The sequence below is a fragment of the Chiloscyllium punctatum genome, chromosome 37 (genome assembly GCF_047496795.1).
Source record: "Chiloscyllium punctatum isolate Juve2018m chromosome 37, sChiPun1.3, whole genome shotgun sequence".
Taxonomy (NCBI): domain Eukaryota; kingdom Metazoa; phylum Chordata; class Chondrichthyes; order Orectolobiformes; family Hemiscylliidae; genus Chiloscyllium; species Chiloscyllium punctatum.
The window spans coordinates 13,794,115-13,818,490 of NC_092775.1; the positions used below are offsets into that span (position 1 = coordinate 13,794,115).

At 44.1% G+C, this 24,376-nt stretch overlaps 1 protein-coding gene across 1 annotated transcript in view; it reads right to left on the bottom strand.

Moving 5' to 3' along the window:
• Nucleotides 1-23,591, bottom strand: part of LOC140462880 (src-like-adapter 2) — a 34,983-nt gene extending 11,392 nt beyond the window's left edge. The window contains exons 1-5 of the mRNA XM_072556298.1: nucleotides 23,380-23,591; nucleotides 9,429-9,556; nucleotides 6,142-6,244; nucleotides 3,765-3,851; nucleotides 1,194-1,297 (exon numbers count right to left, since the gene is read on the bottom strand). Coding sequence (XP_072412399.1) covers nucleotides 1,194-1,297; nucleotides 3,765-3,851; nucleotides 6,142-6,244; nucleotides 9,429-9,507 — 373 coding nt within the window. The 5' untranslated portion in view covers nucleotides 9,508-9,556; nucleotides 23,380-23,591. The remainder of the gene's footprint in view (nucleotides 1-1,193; nucleotides 1,298-3,764; nucleotides 3,852-6,141; nucleotides 6,245-9,428; nucleotides 9,557-23,379) is intronic.
• Nucleotides 23,592-24,376: the final 785 nt, after the last annotated feature.

The window sequence follows — 24,376 nt, forward strand, 5'->3', positions numbered from 1 at the left end:
CAGTGTAACTTTTTCAGAAGAAGCAACTCAAAACATTAGCTTTCTCTCCAAAGCAGCTGCCAGATCTGCTGAGTTTCTCCAGTATTCTCTGTTTCAGCTCTATCTGCAGTAGTTTGTTTTTCTCCCAACAATGAATTGGCCCTTTATAAATAAGAGAAAGAGAAACTTTCTTTCACTCAGAGGATTGTGAATTTTTACAATTCTCTACCATAGAGGGTTGTGGATGCTCAGTTGAGGAATATATTTAGCAAAGAGTGTGGGGCTATTTTCACTAAAGGGAAAAAAGGAGTATAAAGTGGGAATACAGAGTTGAGGTAAAACCATATGAAAATTCCAGCACAACTTGCAAATGACACATACTGCCCAATGTATCTTATGGGTGGCATGGTGGCACAGTGATTAGCACTACTGCCTCGCAGCACCAGGGTCCCAGGTTTGATTCCAGCCTCTGGCGACTGTCTGTGTGGAGTTTGCACATTCTCCCCGTGTCTGTGTGGGTTTCCTCCCACTGTCCAAAGATGTGCAGGTCAGGTGAATTGGCCACGCTAAATTGTCATAGTGTTAGGTGCATTAGTTAGAGGAAGAATGGGTCTGGGTGGGTTACTCTTCGGAGGGTCAGTGTAGACTTGTTGGGCCGAGGGGCCTGTTTCCACACTTTAGGTAATCTAAAAAAATGGAGCTGCAATACAATGTTCATGTCCAAGTATTAATGTTCCTTTACTGGATTTTCCTAAGGGTCAGCCATGATATCCAAACGGCCTACTCCTGGTTATATTTCCTGTGCCTTATGTTCCCTGGAATCTGGCATCGAGCCCAATGTGGAATGGGCAATTTTACATTCTGGAAAAGCACAACAGGTCAGGCAGCGTCCAAGGAGCAGGAGAATTGACGTTTTGGGCATAAACCCCTCATCAGGAATGAGAAATAAAAGGGTTGATGAAGAGCTTAAGCCTGGAACCTCGACTCTCCTGCTCCTCGGACGCTGCCTGACCTGTTGTGCTTTTCCAGCACCACTCTCGACTCTGATCTCCAGCATCTGCAGTCCTCACTCTCTCCTAGTTGTACGTTTTGGGCTTTCACTTCTGCAATGCTGGACATTTTATTCCTTTATACCTGAGATATAAACGTTTAATTGTACTCATTGAGCATATGTGACAGTAAAGTTCATTCATGTCAATTTTTCCTTTGCCTACCTTTCCTGGTCTGACTTTCTCTGATCATGAAAGCCCCTGACCGGTTGCTGGGTAACAGAAGCAGTTCCTCTGCCTTCTCTCTGCTGATACCTTCAAACAGCCATCTGTGGGCGGGAGGGAAGAAAGAACAAAGAAAGTGAGAAGGTGCAAAGGAGTGGTGCAGTCAGTTGAACCTGATCTGTAATTTCCTGGTATTCATACACATGGTGTTGGTGATGGATGACACATTAGCACCCACCAGGTCAGGTTTTGTCATTCCCCAGCACTTTAACTCAACCAGGCAACAGATTGAGGAGGTGGTGACAGAGAAACACATTTATATTGTGCTTTTCATGAACCCAGGACATCGCAAAGTGAATTGGACATGAACATTCAGAGCAGGAGTAAGTAATTCAACTCCTTGACCCTGCTCTGCCATTGATTACAATCATGGCTGGTCTCACCTCGGCCTCCAATCCATTTTCCTGCCCACTCCCAATCACACTTCAGCCCAGTCCTAATTACTAATCAGTCTACCTTCTCCTTAAATATTTTCGGTGTCCTGGCATCCACAGAATCACACAGTGCCGAAAACGCCCTTTGGCCCATCCGGTCTGTACTGATACTACTACGACTAAAGGCGTGCTAAACCCAATTTCCTGCACTTGTCCCATATCCTTGAATGTTATGATATTTCAAGGAATTGGTTTAGCTAAGTTGACTGGATTGTTGATTTACAGAATGATGCTAACAGCGTGTGTTCAGTTAGGAGAAAGTGAGGACTGCAGATGCTGGAGATCAGAGCTTAAAAATATGTTGCTGGAAAAGCACAGCAGGTCAGGCAGCATCAAAGGAGCAGGAGAATCGACTTTTCGGACATAAGCCCTTCTTCAGGAATCATTCCTGAATCATTCCAGCATTCCTGAAGAAGGGCTTATGCCCGAAACATCGATTCTCCTGCTCCTTTGATGCTGCCTGACCTGCTGTGCTTTTCCAGCAACACATTTTTAAGCATGCGTTCAATTCCCATCACCGATTTGAGGTTACTGTGAAGGACCCGCTTTCTCAACCTCTTCCCTCCCCTGAGGTCTGGTGACCCTCAGGTTAAATCGCCATCAGTTGCTTCTGTCTCTAATGAGAGAGCAGCCCCTGTGGTCTGGTAAGACTACAATGACACAACAACAAAAAGAAATTTCAAATGTTCCTCGAAATATGTTGTAAGGTTTCCGGCTTCCTCTACCTTCCCAGGCATTCTTGGATAGTGAATCACTAGGTTCATGACCCTTCAAGAGAGTAATTTCTCTTCTTCTCTGTTTTAAATCTACTACTGTTCAGCCTAAAACTACGACCTCTCGTTCTCAACTTCTTTATGTTTCCAAAGTGTAGCCACTGCTATGACAGAGGAAACGCAGCGACCAAGGTGCGCTCAGTAAGACCCACAGATAGAAACGATGAGCAGATAATCTGCATTTCTGATTTCCAGCACCCACAGTTCTTTCGTGTTTTTTTTCTGTTCTGCGTTATTTTGATGTTGGTTGCAGGCTGTCTAAAACATTTGACCATATACGCTATTCACTGTCCTTTGAAATAGTGCCTTAAGATTTTGTACACTGGGCATACTATGTCGACTTGCATTTAAAAGCCAGAGCTTCTAATTATGAAGCACTCCCTCAGTACTGTGCAGAATTAGAGTCATAGTCATAGAGATGTACAGCATAGAAACAGACCCTTCGGTCCAACCTGTCCATGCCGAACAGATATCCCAACCCAATCTAGTCCCACCTGCCAGCACCCGGCCCATATCCCTCCAAACCCTTCCTATTCATGTACCCATCCAAATACCTTTTAAATGTTGCAATTGTACCAGCCTCCACCACTTCCTCTGGTAGCTCATTCCATACACGTACCACCCTCTGCATGAAAACATTGCCCCTTAGGTCTCTTTTATATCTTTCCCCTCTCACCCTCAACCTATGCCCTCTAGTTCTGGACTCCCCAACCCCAGGGAAAAGACTTTGCCTATTTATCCTATCCATGCTCCTCATAATTTTGTAAATCTCTATAAGGTCACCCCTCAGCCTCCGACACTCCAGGGAAAACAGCCCCAGACTATTCAGCCTCTCCCTGTAGCTCAAATCCTCCAACCCTGGCGACATCCTTGTAAATCTTTTCTGAACCCTTTAAAGTTTCACAACATCTTTCCGATAGGAAGGAGACCAGAATTTTATGCAATGTTCCAACAGTGGCCTAACCACTGTACAGCCGCAACATGACCTCCCAACTCCTGTACTCAATACTCTGACCAATAAAAGAAAGCATACTCTCATCTCTGGAAAAGCTCTGCAAACCATAATCTTCTGACTGCGGGAATGAAAATGCTGGCCATTTTGAAAGTGACTGTTCGAGGAAATAAAATGAAAGGAACCCTGAATACTGCATGTGACAGCGGAAAATGGAGTGAGGTCTGTAGTTGCTGAGAATTTTCCTCCTACTTCAGTAGAAACAGGAACCTTTCAACTAGAAACTGTTTCCTGTCACTGTAATGATATGAATACAATGTCGAGTGTATGGAAAATGAGGAACTCTCTTTACCTGTGATACACCTTTGCCGCATAATTGCAAGGGATGTGACATTCTTTGCCAGTTGCCAAGGACACCACCTTCCACCAATCGCCTTCCCTACAATTTAACAGAAAAGAAATTCATTCAAAAGAACTTATTGAAATGCACAAAATTTTTAGTGGGTAGATGCAGAAAAGCTGCTTTCCCTTGTGGGAGAGTCTAGGGAGAGAGAGCAGATTCTCAGAGTAAGGGGTCACCCATTTAAGGCAGCAATGAGAAGGTAGTGAATCTATGGAATGCTTTACCACAGAGAGCTGTTGAGGCCTGGTCATTCAGTACATTCAAGGCTGAGATGGACACATTTTTAGTTACTGAGGGGATCAAGGGTTATGGGGGGTGGGGGGGAAGGCAGGAAAGTGGAGTTGGGGATTATCAGATCAGCTACTCAATGGGCTGAATGGCCTACTTCTGCTCTTGCCTCTTCTGGTCTAACTTCATTTGCATTTTAATCAGCACGTTTCCCCAGTGTCAATGCTCATTCCCTGCAGACAACAACAGAACGTGCTTTAAGCAACTCACTAAAATTAACCACATTTGCCAAAAATTGAATCCCTTTTAAGTAGAAGCTGGCTTTGCACAAATTCAAAGTACATGTGAGATCCCAACCAGTCTTTATATTTTATTCCATGCAGGCTCTTATAGATGACTGCATTAATTGTTTAAGTTACAATTAACCAATTGCTTTAGCAACACAAATATTTGACAGAGTACATTGCAATCAAGTTTATTTTCTGAAGCACTTATTCATGAGTTCTGTGTAGCAGGCCTGATCGACACAACAAGGAGTAAGTTCCCAAGCCCACCCCAGCCAGAATGGGGATTGAGCCCCATGCTATGGACTGCAAGCTGGACTGTACCAGTTTCTAGAACCTTCCCCCCCTTCCTCCCCACCACCCCACTTGCAGGGCGTCTGAGTTGCCGTGGTAACATGAACGACTACCAGTTTCAGTCTTCCTGCCAAAGTAAAACGGGGAACCGCTCAGTTCTTGCTCATTGCCTTAAAATGTAAATTTTATTTCCTGCGTATGGTAAAAATGCCATCATTATTTGCAACTACACAGTAACTCTGTGAGAAATTCCAAGGTGTTGTTTGTTCCTTTTTCCCCATTGGAATGATTGTACAGGCCAGAATGAGAAGCTTTCTCTGTCTACTTATCAATGGTTATTTTTATGAATAAAGTATATTTTCGCAACAAAAGAATACCATGCATCTTGACGTGTATGTTGCCATCCTGGACCTTTGGACAGTGATGGTGGGGGTGCCACCAGTGCTCCCTTCACATGGGTGACTTGGAATCTCCCAATCTTATAGGTGCACGTTGAAAGGATTTACAAATTGATACTTGTTTGGCCACATTATGAATGCATCTTCCTTACCCATTGAGTTGTGAGGTGTGACCTGGACGCAGATTTTCTGGCTCAGAGGTAGGGACAATACCCAATGCTTAACAATATTCTGCAGTCTAATTTGAGAATATCAGCACAGCAGTGAATAATAAGGGAAGGTTTAGCGTTTCTGGGTTTGTACTTCACCTCCAACAGGAAGCAAGTTAACTCATCCCCTTAAGACATACAATCCTTAGTAAAGTGGTAAATACACAGTGACATTAATAATCAGTATACTTCCATGAATCTCTCTGTTTCACCACTTGTAGCAAACCCCTAAGTTATGTTGCCTCTCAAACAGCAAACAACAGAATTTCATGTAAACGCATTAATACCTTCTTGTTATGGTTGCCAAATTAGGTTGGGTGCATTTCTGGAGGCGTTATCACGTGACTTCCCACCATCAACCACCCCTCCCCCTAGGGTCCTGCGGTGTTAATCTACCTTCTCAGAGCAATGTTAAAGTAAACAAGTTCTTAATCACCTTCACTGGATGACTCTCAACCCTTAGTCAAATAGGTCTTTCCCCATTCTACATTGTTCATATCAACCAACGAAGGGAAAGTGTTTCAAGAAAATGGGGGGAAAGAAGCACAGAATTTATTTCCAGATATTAAGTACCCTTCTGTGGGGAGGGTGGTTAATTGTATTTGCTGCTAATATCGCGCACAGTGGCCTTAACCCAATGGTTTCCAGGAAGGTCAGACTGTCAGGAATCTGAGTTGAACTATTTATGATACCTATTGCTGGAGGTCAGGGATAGAAGAGAAGGGAGATCTTTAATGTTCACACCACAAGTGTATTGGAGAAGTCTGTCTGGTTTGGAGGCCTTTGGGATTTTATGTATGGGCGCACAGGGAAATCCAATCAATAAAATTATTTACCCACATTCTAAAGAGTTAACAGCTGCACCCACAGTTAAAAACATGTCCATCACAGCCGCACGTAGAATAATACTTACTCGCTAACAACATTCAGCCTCTCGCCCACACTAATAACAGGTTCAGTATCAGATGTTGACGGGTAATTATACAGTGCCACTACCGTCATAACTTTGCTAATATCTAGAAAAAAGAAAACAAAGTTTTGAAGGCATTAGAAACCTTTTTCTTAGCAAAATTTAAGATTAGTATAAAGGTGTCAACCACGACACAAAATCAAAATGGCCTCCCTGTCACCCTTCCCATTGTTTCTCAAAATACAAGAACCTACAAATGATTCTGACCGGAATAAGAGATGAGCTTGTAATGTTATAACTGCACAGATGCAACTTCTGTCATATGAATGGGTAGTTCCCCATTGTTGGCACCAACCATTATTTTTCTACCAAAATGTCTTTAATTGGCTTTAACATTCACCTTTTGTTCTGGCCGGAAAGAAACTACGCTTTTTAGAAGATGATACATTTAGGCTGAGAGTAACATAGAAACATAAAATGTAGAAGAGTATAGTGCAGTACCCTTCAGCCCATCATGTCTGTGCTGACCATGAAGCCATTCTAAACTAATCCCATCTACCTGCACATAGTCTGTATCCCTCTAATACCAGGCTGGTCATGTGTCTGTCTAAATGCCTGTTAAACGTCTCTGCTTTGTTGTATCTGCTTCTACCTCCGCCCCTGGCAGTGCGTTCCAGACACCTACCACTCTCAGTGTAAAAGAATTTGCTCACACACCTCCTTTAAACTTCCCCCCTCTCACCTTAACCCTTTGCTCCCTAGTATTTGCCATTTCCACCCTGGGAGAAAGACCCCTACTATCCACCCTATCCATGCCTCTCATAATTTTATTTACCTCTAACAGATCATCCGTCAGCCTCTAGCACTCCAGCGAAAACAATCCAAGTTTGTCTGACCTCTCCGTATAGCTAATCCACTCCAATCCAGGCGACATCCTGGTAAACCTCCTTTGCACCTTCTCCAAAGTCTCCACATCCTTCCTATAGTGTGTTGCACCAGAACTATAAACAATACTCCAAAAGCAGCCTAACTAAAGTCTTGTACAGCTGTAACATGACTTGACAGCTTTTATACTTACCGCTCTGATCAATGAAGGCAAGTATGTTGTATGCCTTCTTTAACATGTGTCCACTTGGTTGTCACTTTAAGGGAACTATGGACTTACATCCCAAGATCCCTCTGTATGTCAATGCTCCTAAGCGCCCTGCTGTATACTTTTGTCTTGCATTTGACCTCTCAAAATGCACTACCTCACACTTGTCAAGATTAAACTCCATTTGCCATTTCTCTGCCCAACTTTCCAATTGATGTATTACCCTGCTGCATCCTTTGACATCCTTCCTCATGTCCAAAGCTCCACCAATTGTTGGTGCCCGCCCCCCCCCCCCCCCCCCCCCCCCCATCCGCAAACTTCCTAATCAGACCACCTATGTTTTCATCCAAATCGTTTATATATCTTACAAACAACAGAGGTCCCAGCACTGATCCTTGTGAAACACCACTGGCCATAGACCTGCAGTCAGACCAGTTAAATGTCTGACTGCATGGAGCTGTTTGAGAAAGTGGAGGAGCTTTTCAGGACTCAGTAGATATGGACGTGTTAGAGACATCTCAATGATTGATGCATGTGCTTCCAGACAACAGAAGTAAAATTATACTGATCTAAAAGTAGTGGTGACCATATTAATTCTCATCGACACCACGCAATTGTATAACAAAAAAAGTCTCCGATATGTTCAGATAATAGGAACAGAAGGAGGCAATTTAGCCCCTGAACCCTATTTTTTGGAATCATGGCTGATTTATGATCTAAATCCAATTATCCATCTTTGCCCTACATCCTTTAATACCTTTGATTAACAAGGTCTATCATTCTCAGTTCAATGATTAACAATTCACAGCGGCATCAATTGTCATTTGCAAAAGGGAATTCCAGGTGTCAAGGGTCACTTTTGTGTATATGTGTTACTTGACTTCACCTTGGGAAGATCTGGCTCTATTTTTCTAAGAGACTGTGGTTCCAGATTTCCAACCAATTACAGTCAGTTCTCTTTGTTGATTCTGTTGGGAACTTCTAGGAGAAAGTGAGGACTGCAGATGCTGGAGATATGATCTGAAAATGCGTTGCTGGAAAAGTGCAGCAGGTCAGGATGCTGCCTGACCTGTGGCACTTTTCCAGCAACACATTTTCAGCTCTGTCGGGAACTTCACCAACATTGTCTCTTTTTTATTCTCAAGATATGGGTGACACTGAAGGCTGGGGAGATGCCGGTGTTGGACTGGGCTGGACAACGTTAAAAATCACACAATACCAGGTTATAGTCCAATGGGTTTATTTGGAAGCACTAGTTCTTGGAGCACCTTGTTGAAGAACCACCTAAGAAGCAGTGCTTCAAAAGCAAATGCTTTCAAATAAACCTGTTGGACTATAACCTGGTATTGTGTGATTTTTAATATTTATTGTCCACTTTTAGTTGCCTGGAGAAGGTAGTGATGGATCAACTACTCTTTGAGCATCTACTATATCCTACAATGAAACTGGGGCTCTGTCTGCGCTGGTCAATCTATGTGCAGTAACCTCCCTGGATCCAGGATGGACAGGGAATGGGGGTGTCTGTTAGATGAAGCTGCTGACTGCGTGAGCAATGATAGTGGTAGCTGGGAGATGTTGCAGCTCGAAGATGAATGTGCCTTTTCAGAACGATGTGGAGGAGCCGGTGTTGGACTGGGGTAGACAATGTTAAAAATCACACACCAGGTTATAGTCCTACAGGTTTATTTGGAAGCACTAGCTTTTGGAGCGCTGTTCCTTCATCAGGTAGTTGTGGAGAAGGAGCAGTGCTCCGAAAGCTAGTGCTTCCAAATAAATCTGTTGGACTATAACCTGGTGTTGTGTGATTTTTAACCTTTTAAGAACAAGGGGCCAGGAGCTCTCATAAATACCAGTGTACCTGGCCATGATAGGTGATTCTGACTTTATCGATAAGGTAACTCTTGAACTAGCTTTAATAAAGCATCTGATCCATTATTTCCTCCCAATTGCTAGTACCAGTCAAAATCCGTTATCTGAATCTCAAGCACCTGGATTTTGAATCTCGGATGCTGGTTGCATGAGAATTCCAGGATCTGGATAACAGCATCTTTATTGTAATTTGATGTAAACTCTTCCAGCACACAGCTTGCACAGCAGTGGCCAGGAGGCGGTACCCTCATCATTCATTAACCATTCCCCAACTTCCCCCTTCCTCTTCCCCGCTCAGAGGTGCCCTCTGGTGGAGGGTATATCTTACCTGGAGAGAGTTGGTTGGTTGGGTTGGATGAAATCATGGTCATGCTCTGGTGCCTGCACTTGCTCGGTCGGCTGCCCATAATGTCCACGCCCCACGGAACTGCTCGTCAATGTTTTAAACAGCAGAGGCTGCAAAGGAAGGAGAAGGAAGATCCGATGAGCACCCGTGGTTCAATGACAATTGAAATGTGTCAGCCCCAGACAGTGAGCAGAAAGGGTTTGCTGATGTCAAACCCACTCCTGCCCTCCATCTTCCTGTCTCCCCCCTGCCCACCATCTGCAAGGCACAAGTCTGGAGTGAGGTGGAATACTCGTCAGTTGCCTGGATGAGTGCAGCTTCCAAAGATACTCAAGAAGCTTAGCACCATCCAAGACAAAGCATCCCCACTTGACTGGGGCCCCATCCACTACCTTCAACATTGTCTCCCTTCACTGCCGGTGTGCATGTCCAATGTGCGCATAGAGATGCAAAGGAACCTTTGACAGCACCTTCCAAACCTGCAACCTCTAACACCTGGAGGAGCAAGGGAAGCAGACGCTTGAATGTACCAGCTGCAAGTTCCTCTCCAAGCCACACGCCATTCATACGTGGCAATATATCGCCATTCCTTCGCTGTCACTGGGTCAAAACCCTGGCACTCCCTCCCTAACAGCAAAGGCAATTGGGGCGGGTAATAAATGCTGGCCTGGTGACTATGAATGTTGTTGCAACAAACCCAGAGAATGCTGGAGAAACTCAGCAGGTCCTGCAGCATCTGTGGAGTGAGAAACAGAGTGAATGTTTCAAGTCTGGTATAACCTCTCCTCAGGAACTAAGTCTCATACTGGACTCAAAATATTTTCTCTCTCCACCTGCAGAGTTTCTCTAGCACTCTCTGTGTTCATTTCAGATTTCCAGCATCTACAGTATTTTGCTTTTATTGGTAGCCATGTTAGAAGATTTGAGTTACTGCAGTGGATGGATAGCTGGAGGCTCTTGGTATTCTGGTCAATCATTATTTCCTAATGACACCTGTGAAACAGGTCATCTGGCTTTAATGTTCTTCATGTCGATTCAACAATGTACACACGTTCTGAGGAAGGGTCACTCAAGCCAAAACGTTAACTCTGATTCCTCTCCACAGACGCTGCCGGACCTGCTGAGCTTTTCCAGCAATTTCTGTTTTGGTTTTAGATTTGCAGCGTTTGCCAAATTCATAGAATCTGAACTACTGTCAAGAGAAGGTGAACACTGCGGACAATCGCCTTACAGATTTCACTGAGTTTTGGCTATCGCTTGCAATTACACTGAGAAATTACACGTGGGCGGCACGGTGGCACACTTTGCCAAGTGGCACGGTGGCACTGCTGCCTCACAGCGCCTGAGACCCGGGTTCAATTCCCGCCTCAGGCGACTGACTGTGTGGAGTTTGCACGTTCTCCCCGTGTCTGCGTGGGTTTCCTCCGGGTGCTCCGGTTTCCTCCCACACTCCAAAGATGTGCAGGTCAGGAGAATTGGCCATGCTAAATTGCCCATAGTGTTAGGTAAGGGGTAAATGTAGATGTAGGGGTATGGGTGGGTTACGCTTCGGTGGGGCGGTGTGGACTTGTTGGGCCGAAGGGCCTGTTTCCACACTGTAAGTAATCTAATCTAATCTAATCTAAAAATTCCCAATCTTCTGGAGCATTTTGTAAAGCATTGAAGTCTGCTCCAGTAACTGCTTTAGCCTCTTGCCTTGCCCTGTACTAGAGAGATCTGTTCTCAGTACAGATAGAGCATACAGGCATACTTTCACACCGACTGCTTCACACAGTTACATACCTGTCACAGTCAACCAAACCTGTCGCATTTCTTTGCCAAGTATAAAGAAAATGCAAACTGAAGCCTTATAAGGAAAAGCAAAAAGAACAGCACTAAGCCACAGTAATATTCGAAAAAGTCCCCCATTTCAAAATGACAATTCTCCCTTCTCTAGTCTTTTAAACAAATTTAAAATGAAGTTAGATGCACCTGATGGAGCACTTGAACAAAAATTAATTCTCATGGTCAGTGGAAACCTCTCCAGTCAAAGAATGGAACATCATCCAGTCAAAGCAATGTTATCCAGAGCGGTGATGCACTCAGCTCCTGTACTCCCCACTGGTCTGGAAAGGCCTCTATAGTGCTGGGGAAGGTGGGGGGGGGGGGTGGGGACAAAATGCTGTGGGAGGGGGGAGGGGACAGCGTGCTGGGGGAGGGGGGGACAGCGTGCTGGGGGAGGGGGGGACAGCATGCTGGGGGAGGGGGGAGGGGACAGTGTGCTGGGGCAGGGGGGGACAGCGTGCTGGGGGAGGGGGGGACAGCATGCTGGGGGAGGGGGGAGGGGACAGTGTGCTGGGGCAGGGGGGGACAGCGTGCTGGGGGAGGGGGGACAGCGTGCTGGGGGAGGGGGGGACAGCGTGCTGGGGGGGGGGGGGACAGCATGCTGGGGGAGGGGGGAGGGGACAGTGTGCTGGGGCAGGGGGGGTGACAACGTGCTCCATCTCCAGGGATCCCTGAGTGTGGACGTAACTATGAAAGCGGGGCAGATGGTCAGGAACCACGAGCCTCTACTCAGCTTGCTGCTGGTGGCCACTTTGTCCAGGCCGTGGAGGAAATGCTCTCTGATCTGTCCGACACTCCCCACGGGCGAATCAGGAGCATGGGGCTGACATGCAACCAAACTCCCTTCGAAGGAGTCCCTTCGAGTAACTGAAGAGGGGAAGTCCTGGGTGACAGTGGTAGGCCACTGGTTCATTTCGATGTCTCTTGGTGCTACTCTGGGAGGAGCTGCTGTTTAGCTCCAGAAACCAAGTCGACTAAAAAGCTGTCCCTGGAAAGGGACTTTTGACAGTCATCATTCAGTGAACTATTGATTTTAAACCAGAAACAGAAGCTGATGGAAAAGCTCGGCAAGTCCGGTACTAGATTAACCCTGATTTCTCTCCACAGATGCTGCCAGACCTGCTGAGCTTTTCCAGCCGTTTCTGATTTACAGCATTCACAATTCTTTTGGTTTCTATTGATTTTAATTTTTGACATTAATGTCATCTGGAGATTTTCAACAAATAAGCTCTCCTTCTACAACCTCCACGAGTCTAAGCTATGATTATACAAAACATCCATCCCTACAGTGTGGAAACAGGCCCTTCGGCCCAACAAGTCCACAATGACCCTCCAAAGGATAGTCCACCCAGACCCATTCCCCTACCCTATATATTTACCATTGACCAATGGACATTTTAGTGTGGCCAATTCTCCTGACCTACACATCTTTGGACTGTGGGAGGAAACCGGAGCACCCGGAGGAAACCCACGCAGACACGGGGAGAATGTGCAAACTCCACACAGACAGTTGCCCAAGGCTGGAAAGGAATCTGGGACCTGGTCACTGTGAGGCAGCAGTGCTAACCACTGAGCCACTGTGCCGCCCCTTTTCCTTGTGATTTTTCTATGGTTTTGAAATTGAATTCGCTCGTGAGCCCATTTCTTTGACTCTGTTGGAATAATCTGTTTTGATCATTGGCTGAATGCTTCACTTGCTCACTGATAGGAAGTATCTTATTCAGGCCTGCACCATGAGATGTACCGTACACATTTGGCAGATTGGGTGTTGGGGAACGGAGGAAGGAGGGGATGGTAGTGAGGTTTACGGGGGAGTATGGAGAGTAAGGTTGATGAGGGTATAAGTGTTGCATCATCGTGGTTGTGTTACTGGGCTAGTAATCCAAAGGATCGGTCACTGCTTTGATAAGACGTGTTTAAATCCCACAATGGCAGCTGGGTGAAGTTAAATTCAATTAATAAATCTGGAGCAAAATGTTGCTTTCATTAATTCTGACGAGAAAGTAGAATCACAGATTTCCTACAGATAAAGGCTATTTGGTCCAATGGGTCTGCGTTGACTCTCCAAAGAGCAAGCCACCCAGACTCACCCCACACCCCATCACGGGGTTTCCCCCATGGATAATCCACCAAACCTGCATATCCCTGGACATTACAGACAATTTAGCATGGCCAGTCCAAATATCCTTCACATTCCTGGATACACTGAGGCAATTTAGCACGGTTACTCAACCTAACCTGACTGTGGGAGGAAACTCATGTAGACACGGGAGAATGGGTGAACTCTGCACAGATAGTCGCCCAAGGCAGGAATCAAACCTGGGATCCTAGCATTGTGAGGCAGCAGTATTAACCACTGAACCACCCTAAATTGTTATTTAAAAATGTGTCTGGGTTGCTAACCCTCCTCAGAGGCCAGTTTCACCCTGTTGGCCTTCTGAATCCAGGTATGGTTGACTCGCAACTTCTCTCTGGAAAAGGCTCAGCCAGTCCTTCAGATGCACCGACCTGCTGCAGAAACTGTGTGAATACTTACTCCACGTGGCAACTGCGGCAACTCAAAAAAGGTAGGAGCAGTTAGAGTTGGGCATACAACCATCACATGCCAAATACCGAACTAAAAATAAAATTGAAATTGGGTCTTTCACTCTTCAGGTGTTCGACTTCAACACATTGAAAGCACCGGGAATAGAAAAGGCAGTTATTTGAAGATTGTTTCATTCTGAGCTGGAACCATGAGGTTTCCTGCATTAACGGCATTTCCAATGGAGTTTAAAGTTTCCTTCTCACAGAAATGAGACTTTGTGGCCTCCGTGGAAACAGCAAGTCTACTTACTTACCCAGAGGGGATCAGCTATGCATCATCCATGGTTCTGTGGTTTTGCCATGTTCAGTGTTAATCATGGTATACTGTACAAAGGTACTCACCAGATATCATTGGAAACTGGATCTGGGTTTTTTTTTACCGTGTGGAAACAGACCCTTCTGGCCCAATCAGTCCACACAGACCCTCCAAAGAGTAACCAGACCCATTTCCCTCTGACTAATGTACCTAACACTATGGGCAATTTAGCATGGCCAATTCACCTGACCTGCACATCTTTGGACTGTGGGAGGAAACCGGAGCACCCAGAGGAAACCCACGTAGACACAGGGAGAATGTGCAAACTCCACACAGACAGTTACCCGAGGCTGGGATCGAACCTGGGACCCTGGCACTGTGAGGCAGCTTTGCTAACCACTGAGCCACTGTGCTATGTTGTTGATTCATGTGTGGCTTTCCATTTCTTGCACTTTAGATCTTTTCTTCATATCAACTGTGCCAGAGTGTTGTGTGCCAGAGTGACTAGCTCATACTACCCAGCTCACAGATATGGAAAGTCATGACAATGCAGCAATAAAGCCAACCTTCATCTCAAGCAAAAGTAAGATCCCCCATGTCGTTTGCACGCTGTTTTCAGGAGTTTGGTTATTTTGTGACTTCAGTTATTTTGTCCTTAAATAACTTTGAAAATTATGTGTGGTGAAATAGAGTTTTATTGAGTAAAGGCAAAATACTGTGGGTGTCGGAAATCTGAAATAACCGTGGGGGAATACTGGAAAAACTCAGCAGGTCTGGTGGTAACTGTGGAGAGAGGAATGGAGTTAACATTTTGAGTCCAGTGCGGCTTCTTCAGAACTTCTCTGAAGAAGAGTTGCATCAGACTCGAAACATTAACAGTTTCTTTCTCCACAAATTTAAAAGGGACCTAAGGGGCAACTTTTTCACGCAGAGGGTGGTGCGTGTATGGAATGAGCTGCCAGAGGAAATGGTGGAGGCTGGTATAATTACAACATTTAAAAGGCATCTGGGTGGGTATATGAATAGGAAGGATTTGGAGGGATATGGCCAGGTGCAGGCAAATGGGACTACATTAGGTTAGGATATCTGGTCGGCATGGATGAGTTGGACTGAGGGGTAAAGTTCCATGCTGTACATCTCTATGACTCTTTCAATGCTGCCAGATATTCCAAATTTCTGCAGCTTTTTCAGAATTTTAGTGGAACTTCCTGAGACACATCCAATGCACTACAGGAAGAGGTCCCATCTTTCAGATGGTACTGCAAGCCTGTGGCCCTTCCATATAGATATTAAATATCCCGAGCCATTATTCTCAAGGGTGTTCTCCCCAGTCTCCCAGCTAATGTTGAACCCTCAGCCAACATCAATATGAAAAAGGTTATCACATTGCTGCATACAAATTGGCTGCCCTTAAACACTAATTATAATTCTCAAAAACATTCTTTAGGTGTCATTTGAGGTCGCGAAGGACCCTCTATAAATTTAAGTTTCTTTCTGGTACTTCATGAATAATTTAGACAGAATTATGAAGTGATTTATAAACCCCATGGAACTAGCCCCCAGGCACTGCAGAAAGACAGCAGCGTCTCACAGAATAGATACAAATAAAACATCAGCTGAAAGGGGTTGTCATATAACATACGTACAACAAATGTACATATACATAAACATCCCAAATTGGATATAGGGGACATATGGAGTGACATAGAATTGCACACTTAACTAGAGGTTGATGCACAGGCAAGAGCTCATATAGGTACACAGAAAGACAATATACTTGTCTGAAAGTCACATAAAAGACATCGGCGCACATAAACACATTGCTGCACATGTGGCATAGCAGAATTGTCACCAGGTTAGCAACTCAGAGGCCTAGACTAATGCCATGGCTCAAACCCCACTCAGGCAACTGGGGAATTACAATTACCTCCACAAAAATCTGGCATTGAAAGCTGCTCTCAGTGATGGTAAGTATCGTCAATTGTCATTTAAATAAAAGTGAACTGGTTCATTAACGTACATCAGGGGAGGAAATCTGCCACCCTTACTAGTTTGGCCTACATGTGACTCCTAACCCACAGCAGTATGGTTGGCTTTCAAGCCACTCAGATCAAGGGCTATTAGAAATGGGTGATCAATGCTGACCTTACCAGTGACACTCACATATGGTGAAAGAAAAAAGGGACACGTGCTCACCCCAGACCGACACACTCATTAACAGACTGACCTACACACGTGCAGAGAGACTGGTTCATTTGGTGGGTTGGCAGTAGTGAAGTGGAAAACAATCAGGAGTCCGAATCTTTTTGCCTTCCTGGATGAAATAACACATCCAGTAAGGTTGGTAGTGTACAAGAATTAAAATTTAGCTCGCAATTCTTAAATAATAAACAACTAAGTGCAAAATGATGGAGACAGCCCATCGATGTTTGAGACATTTATTAAACCAATGTTGGGGTCAGTAAACCAAAAAATGGCCTAATAAATTCTATTTCTTATGGAGCTGCTGAGGAATTAATATTAAATGTTAGATTAGATGAGCAAAAGCTTGGTTAAAGAGGTTGGTTTTAAATGTGTGCTATGGAGAACACAGAGAGTTAGAGAGACGGAGATGAACAGGGTGGTGTTCCAGTGCATGAGGACTCGATCACTAAAGACACTGCTATCACTGAGGAGCACTAAAGATTATGAAAACGTTAGCATTAGTGGACAGAAGATATGGGTGGTTGGGCTGAAAGAAGTGACAGAGAGGTTAGACCTTGGTGGAATCAAAAGTAGGCGCAAGAATTTAAAATTAGGACATCGCTAATTGACCAGAGACCCTTGTAGGTCAGTGAGCAGAGGGGCAATGTGAGAACACAGGTTGATGCAAGAAGCAGGGGTTTAGAAGATCTCATTTTTATAAAGAGTAGCATGTGGAAAAATAGCCAGGACTATGTTGCATCATCAAGGCTAAAGGCTTATGAGAGTTTCATAAAACCAATTTACTGGAAACATTAAATTCTGGCCTGTTCGGACCACGTAGTAACTTTCAGTTTGTGCCAGGGCTCCCTGATCCCTCTCCTAGATATTCCCATCCTCTCCTGAAAGCATCAACTCTTGTTCTAGATTCATCTCTTGCCTCTGATGTTTCACACATGCCATTCATAAAGTGTGTTCCAAACGGGAAGCAGTAAAATGGAATGTGAGTTCGGAGGGGTCACCAGCCTGGATTGATTTCCAGCAAGAAACATGGATTCCCTGACTCACTTCACTCACCATTCCCCATCTCCCCACTACCATATCGAGCAGGTACTGAGACCTACTGCATTCAGGCCTGTTCCTCATCCATTTGGCACAAGATGAGAAGCATGTGGGCGGCACGGTGGCACAGTGGTTAGCACTGCTGCCTCACAGTGCCTGAGACCCGGGTTCAATTCCCGCCTCAGGCGACTGACTGTGTGGAGTTTGCACGTTCTCCCCGTGTCTGCATGGGTTTCCTCCGGGTGCTCCGGTTTCCTCCCACAGTCCAAAGATGTGCAGGTCAGGTGAATTGCCCGTAGTGTTAGGTAAGGGGTAAATGTAGATGTAGGGGTATGGGTGGGTTACGCTTCGGCGGGGCGGTGTGGACTTGTTGGGCCGAAGGGCCTGTTTCCACACTGTAAGTAATCTAATCATGTATATGCTCACCAAGCCATGAGAGTCATAAGACCATCCGATATAGAAACAGAATTAGGCCATTCAGCCCACTGGGTCTGGTCTAACTGATGTGTTTCTTAACCCCATTCTCCTGCCTTCTCCCTTGTAACCTTAATCCCCTTACCAATCAAGAGCCTATCTATCTCTGTCTTAAATACGCTCAATGGCTTGGCGTCCCCAGCCTTCTGAGGCAATGAGTTTCATAAATTCACCACCCTCCGGCTGAAGAAATTCCTCCTTATCTCAGTTCTTAAGAGCCGTCCCTTCATTCTGAGGCTGTGCCCTGGGTCCTAGTCTCCCCTACTAGTAAAAATATCTTCTCCATATCCACTCAATCCAGACCTCTCATTATTCTGTAAGTTTCAATCAGAGCTACCCCCTCATCCATCTAAACTCCATCGAGTACAGACCCAGAGTCCTCAACCGCTCCTCACATGACAAGCCCTTCACCCCCAGGATCATTCTTGCAAACCTCCTCTGGACTCTCTCCAACGTCAGCACATCCTTCCTTAGACACACGGCCCAAAACAACTCACAGTATTCCAAAGGCAGTCTGACCGAAGCATCATACAGCCTCAGCAGTACATCTCTGCTCTTGTGCTCTAGCCCTCTTCACAGACTCATAAAGTCAAGTAAGGCAGAGACTTTAAATATCGTTTGATGCCACCCTGGGGAGAGGGGCATCGTAATTGGGGGGAGGGGTGGGGGGGAAGTCCAAACCTAAGATTTCAAAATGTAAGGCAGTCACTCATAAATCCAGTGGGAGCTTGGGAGAAATGACGTTACCCAGAATGAGGTGAGAATGGAAAACTCATTACCATGTGGGAACGTCGAGGTGAACAGCTTCTGTGGTTTGAACAGAAACTGGAGAAGTACGAGAAGAAAACTGGAATGTGCTGATAGGGTTAAAGAATGGGAGGAAGATGATGGAACACAGTATAATCATGTGCTACCTGGCTGAGCACAGACAGCTTGTTACTCTGCCCTATACTGCATCTCCTTCTACATCTTCCAGTCTTGTCTTGCCAGGCGCAGTAAATAGATAAACTGTGAACTCCACCATTTGTGTTGGTGCTCCCAAACCCGCGCTGTAGAATTATTATCGTTTAGGAGTTTAAAAAAGAGAATTAATTGATGCCGGATGATAAGAACATTTTGACTTGCAAAACGCTTTCTTTTTCAATCTCCGTGTTCTCGGTCTTCTTGAGTAAGCTCAATATATGATCTGGAGGATGTACCTAACCACAGCTATTGTACAACCAAACCAAGTTTCCAACCGCAAAGAAAGCTGCACAATGAGCTCAGGCAGATAGCACTAGTAACTAGATAGATCTGCTCTGGTCTCACATTATTGAGGGTCTACCCCCTCACTTGCATCAGCAAGCCCACACATTCAAGCCCCTCAGTTTAGCTCTCCTGATGTTAATCGAGGATTTAATGTATCGTGAAAGGATCAACACTTTCTTGTCTTCCATACCTCATATGTACCATTCTATCTTATTCAAAACAGGGGAAACAGCTTCGAAGCTTTTGCACATGTAAAAGAAATTGTTTTGCTGACTGAAGAGGACTTTCATTAAAAAATGTTTTACCTAAAATTCCAGGGTGTGAGTGGTTATTACAGAGTGTGACCACACTGCACTGTGAAACTACAACTCAAGTTCAGGGAGTTCTTTGTGTGTGTTTGTGTTTGAGATGGTAACAGAACTAGGGCAGAGGATGTACATGGGGAAAATGTTAGACAGTCACAATTGTGTGTCAAGGTTTATGTAGCTGTAGCAGCACCACACTAAAATTGAATGTGAATTTATAATTCAAACATACAAATAAACATGTCACAATGACATATTCCTGATACAAGAGTGAAAACAGAGACACTAATCCTCGTTCTCTCGAGTTGGTGGTGTTGCTTTTAATGTCAAATAGTTCAAAATAATAATAATAGTAAATTGGACAAATGTGTGTGTGCGTGTGTGTGTGTGTTTATGTGTGTCGATGTGTCTCGTCTGTGTGTTCGCGTGTGTCTGTGTGTCTTGTGTTGTGTTTGTTTTATGTGTGTGTGTGCGTGTGCATGTGTGTGTGTTTATGTGTGTCTATATGTCTCGTGTGTGTGTTTGAGTGTCTTGTGCTGTGTTTGTTTTGTGTGTGTGTGCGTGCGCGTGTGTATGTGTGTTTGTGTGTGTGTGTGTTTATGTGTGTCTATATGTCTCGTGTGTGTGTTTGTGTGTGTCTGTGTGTCTTATGCTGTGTTTGTTTTATGTGTGTGTACGCGCGCGTGTGTATGTGTGTTTGTGTGTGAGTTTATGTGTGTCTATATGTCTCGTGTGTGTGTTTGTGTATGTCTGTGTGTCTTATGCTGTGTTTGTTTTGTGTGTGTGTACGTGCGCGTGTGTATGTGTGTTTGTGTGTGTGTGTGTTTGTAAAAATCTGAATCAAACTTTTCAAATTACTGTCAATCTTTCTTTAAATTGTGCTGGAGAAGGCAATTCAGTCCATTCTGCCTCTGCTAGGTATTTGAAAAAGCTATCCAATTAGTACTATTCCCTACTCAATTTCCACAGCCTTGTGTACTTTTCAATCTCTTGTATATCTTCAACTCCCTTTTGGAAATTGTTGTTGAATCTATTTCTGCCTTTCAGGCAATATGTTCCAAATCACATCAAATTCTTGTGGTTAAAAATGTGTCTTTATCTCCCTTTCCAAAAAGAATTGCAGAATAACAACAAATTCCAGGATTGTCCAAACTCATGAGCAGACAGAAATCCCTGGAATCATTACAATCACCAGGTTTACTAAGAGCATGTAAACTGAGGGAGACAGGAGATGCACAGGGATAGACAAACTGATTTGCAATTCCCATACATTAGACAAGGGCAGCAGGAGCACAACACTGTGAAGCATACCACCTTCCTGCAGTTAGTCTGGCAGCGGCTGCGGAGAAAAAGCAAAGTTAACATTGCTTCAGAACGTTCTGGAGACAGGTCACTGGATCCAAAACATTAACTCTACTTTCTCTTTCCACAGATGCTGTCAGACCTGCTAGGTTTTCCCAGCTATTTCTAGTTTTGTTTCTGATTTCCAGTACTCACAGTTCTTTGGTTTTATTTGTTTACTGTCTGCAGTTACTGAGGCTCTTGTACTTGGGGAAAGACGATAACATGCAGGAAAATTACAGGAAGATGCAAGAGCTTAGGAGTGGGGATAATGAGAAAGAAGTGGGAAAATAACCGTGTGTAGAGAAAAGTGGAGGATGAAATGTGTGTGGATTGTATATTGATTGCGATAGATCATTTGTTTAATTATTTATTCATCATATTTAATTGTTTGCCGGCAATAATGCATTAACTGACGATTTGTTCGAGCCCCTGTTGGTATACACAGATAAAAGAAGTTGTTTGGTTTTGGGAATGTACATCTGTAATGTGCAACTCTGTAAATAAATATATAATGACTGAAGAGTTGTTCCAGCTCTACCCTTCAACCTGCTCTCTGGAGTAGAATTGTCTACAACTGAATTTTCTTAATCAGTGTGCTTCCAGGCTAATGAGAAGGCAAGCAATGTTGGATCTAGCTTTAGAGAATGCGATGGGGCACTGCAGCTTTATTCAGTCAGATGTAGTTGGGACACCTGCCTGATCCTCTATGAATTGTGCCATGGAACTCCAAACTTTAGATAGGATAATAGTAACTTATTATTATCTTAGCAATAATTCACTTGGGTAATAAAGAACTATAACCCCAATTAATTGGCGCCTAAGAGAGGCCACTTTATCCTTCTGAATTCACCCACCTGCTTTGAAGCGGACATGTTAACAGTTCAAGCACTGAAATGTAATTTTGCTTTTCCAAATAACACAGGCCTCAGCACTTACATAACGTACCAATGTTTCCACTATTTCTGATTAGCAAAGTTATGAGTTAGAATTTAGAATAATGTAGACAGAACTAGGGTTTCTCAATTAGTTAGAAGGAATGTTCAGAATTAAAAATCACACAACACCAGGTTATAGTCCAACAGGTTTAATTGGAAGCACTAGCTTTTGAAGCGCCGTTCCTTCATCAGGTGGTTGTGCGATTTTTAGCTTTGTATACCCCAGTCCAACACCGGCATCTTCAAATCATGAGTTCAGAACGTATGTTTAGTTTTTGTACAGCTTCTGAAAACGTACTTATAATGTATTCTGCCCTGTCCTGCTTCTACTTCAGATGCTAAACATAAATAAAGTTTCATTTTTAAGAACGTTTAATGTTTTAAACTTGTCAATTTCTCTGTAGACTGGACCCTTGCCCATGTTTCTCAATATTTGCATTAGCAGATTCCAAAACTAATTCAGTGACCAAAAAGATGGAAAATAATAACCATTGTCTACTGTAGAAAAAATCCATCTTATCCACTGATGTCCTTTACAGAAGGAATTCTGGCATCCTTACCTGATCTGGCCTACATTTGACTCCAATACCACAGCAATATGGTTGACTATTAAATACTCTCTGGTCAATTAGGGGTTGGTAATAAATGCTGCCCTAATCACATATCAAGAGTGAACAACAAAAGAAAATAGTCTCAAAAAGATGTTCATCCTTTTATTTAGACTTAACGCTTTGCCTTAGGATAACTGTAAGTTGAAAAGAATATATGAACATTGAACCATACAGCACAGTACAGGCCCTTCGGCTCTCAATGTTGCCAACCTGTGAAACCGATCTAAAGCCCATGTAACCTACACTATTCCACTCTCATCCATATATTTATCCAAAGATCATTTAAATGCCCTTAAAGTTAGCGAGTTATATGAGTTCATTTGAAGCTACTTGAACCCGCATGACCCAGAATTGCCCTCAGTGGGGGCTGTTTCAGGATGTGCAGTGAGAAAGGTGCCATATAAATGTACATTATTGTCAATCAGACTAAGTTGGTGGAGAATGAATAAGAATAGCAAAATACTTTAAGAGATTAATGTGTGAATGTCACAAAACCTAGGCACTGCCACACATCTCACTGACTTTGCAAAGGCAAAGTTCAATTCAATTCATATTCAATTCAATTCAACAATAAGTTCAATTCAATTCAATTCGATTTGAGTTACATATCTTCAGCAACAGTGTGTCGTGAACACAGACAGTTTCCCCTTAGTCAGCACCCATATTCCCCAACCACAGGTCTCCGAAAACATTGCAAAACTTGCAAAATGTGACCCGAGACGTTAGAGCTGATTGAGCACACTGTTGGGGCAGAGTTGACAAGAGCTTTCCTGTGGTTCCCAGCTCGCTCCATCAGACCTGGGAGAGGTGTGTGTGAAATGAGAAGATCCCATCTGCCAGCACTCACAGCCTCACACACTGATGGACCCAAACTTTACAAACACACACACACACACACACACACACACACAGACACACACACACACACACACACACAGACACACACACACACACACACACACACACACACACACACACATATACACACACACACACACACACACACACACACAAATCAGCTATCACAGTGCAAAAATTATTCTGTATATTTCTTCAGCTCTCATGTTCTCATCATTGCTGGTAAAATATATAACATTTAATACTTACAGCATTGTCTCCTCTGTTCACTGATACAAGTTTTATCTCCTCTCTTGCACTTTTCCTCCTCACTGGAGGATGCAAAACCCAACAATCAGTTAATCCAGTAAAGCCCCTCCTGGGGTGAATTAGGTAGAACGTTGATGTGATCTGGAATCTTACAAGAGCACTAACAGTGTGGAGATTCTGTTTGTGCAGAATGAGTCATTATGCAGCTACAGCTGGAGTTGTCTCCAGAGTGTGCAATCTTGTCTGATGACGTGCTGGCTTTAAGTCCCAGCATTTACATGGTTGGCATCAGCTCTACATCTCCCCAGTTGTGTTTCCTGTGACGTTCTACCATAAACCTGACTGATAAATGGTTCCTGTTTATGCTCATATTTTGCACAATAACTTTTTTCTGAGTGTGTAATGGAATGTTTACTCCCTCATCACAAGCTCCATCCATCTAGCAAATCGCATTGAACTGATTGTTTTTTTTTGTGGGGGTATGGGTTGTCAATGTTTTACGTTCGGACATAACTTTCCTTCCAGTTCAATTTCTTGCTGCTTTTCTCCTGGTCATTGCTAGGTTTCACTGTCATTCAGGGCTGTGTGAACCCTGACATGCCTTCGCCATTATTTTTGTACCTGCCCTGGCATTAAAGTCATGCCAATCCAGAGATTCCAGCTGTTCTGCTGTGGAGGCAACACTGCCAAGCCCAATTCCATTCTCATCTGCTGCACTGCATCAGCTGCAGGGAAAAGATGGATAGAGAGGTGCTTCCACCCAGGGGAATTGCAGCTTCACTTTGCCAGGCTGTTTGAGATTTCAGATTATCTCAATATCACGTGGTGGAACTGTAATATGCTTTTGCCCCATTCTCTTAAAATCAAAATTTGTATTGCATTCTGTCTGGGTCTGCAGACAGACCCTACAAAGGATTCTTAGTCATGGAATGTATTGGGTACCTGGCTGGGAGGTACTGAGGCAAAATTCTCTGTCAATGTTCCATTGTGATGGGGA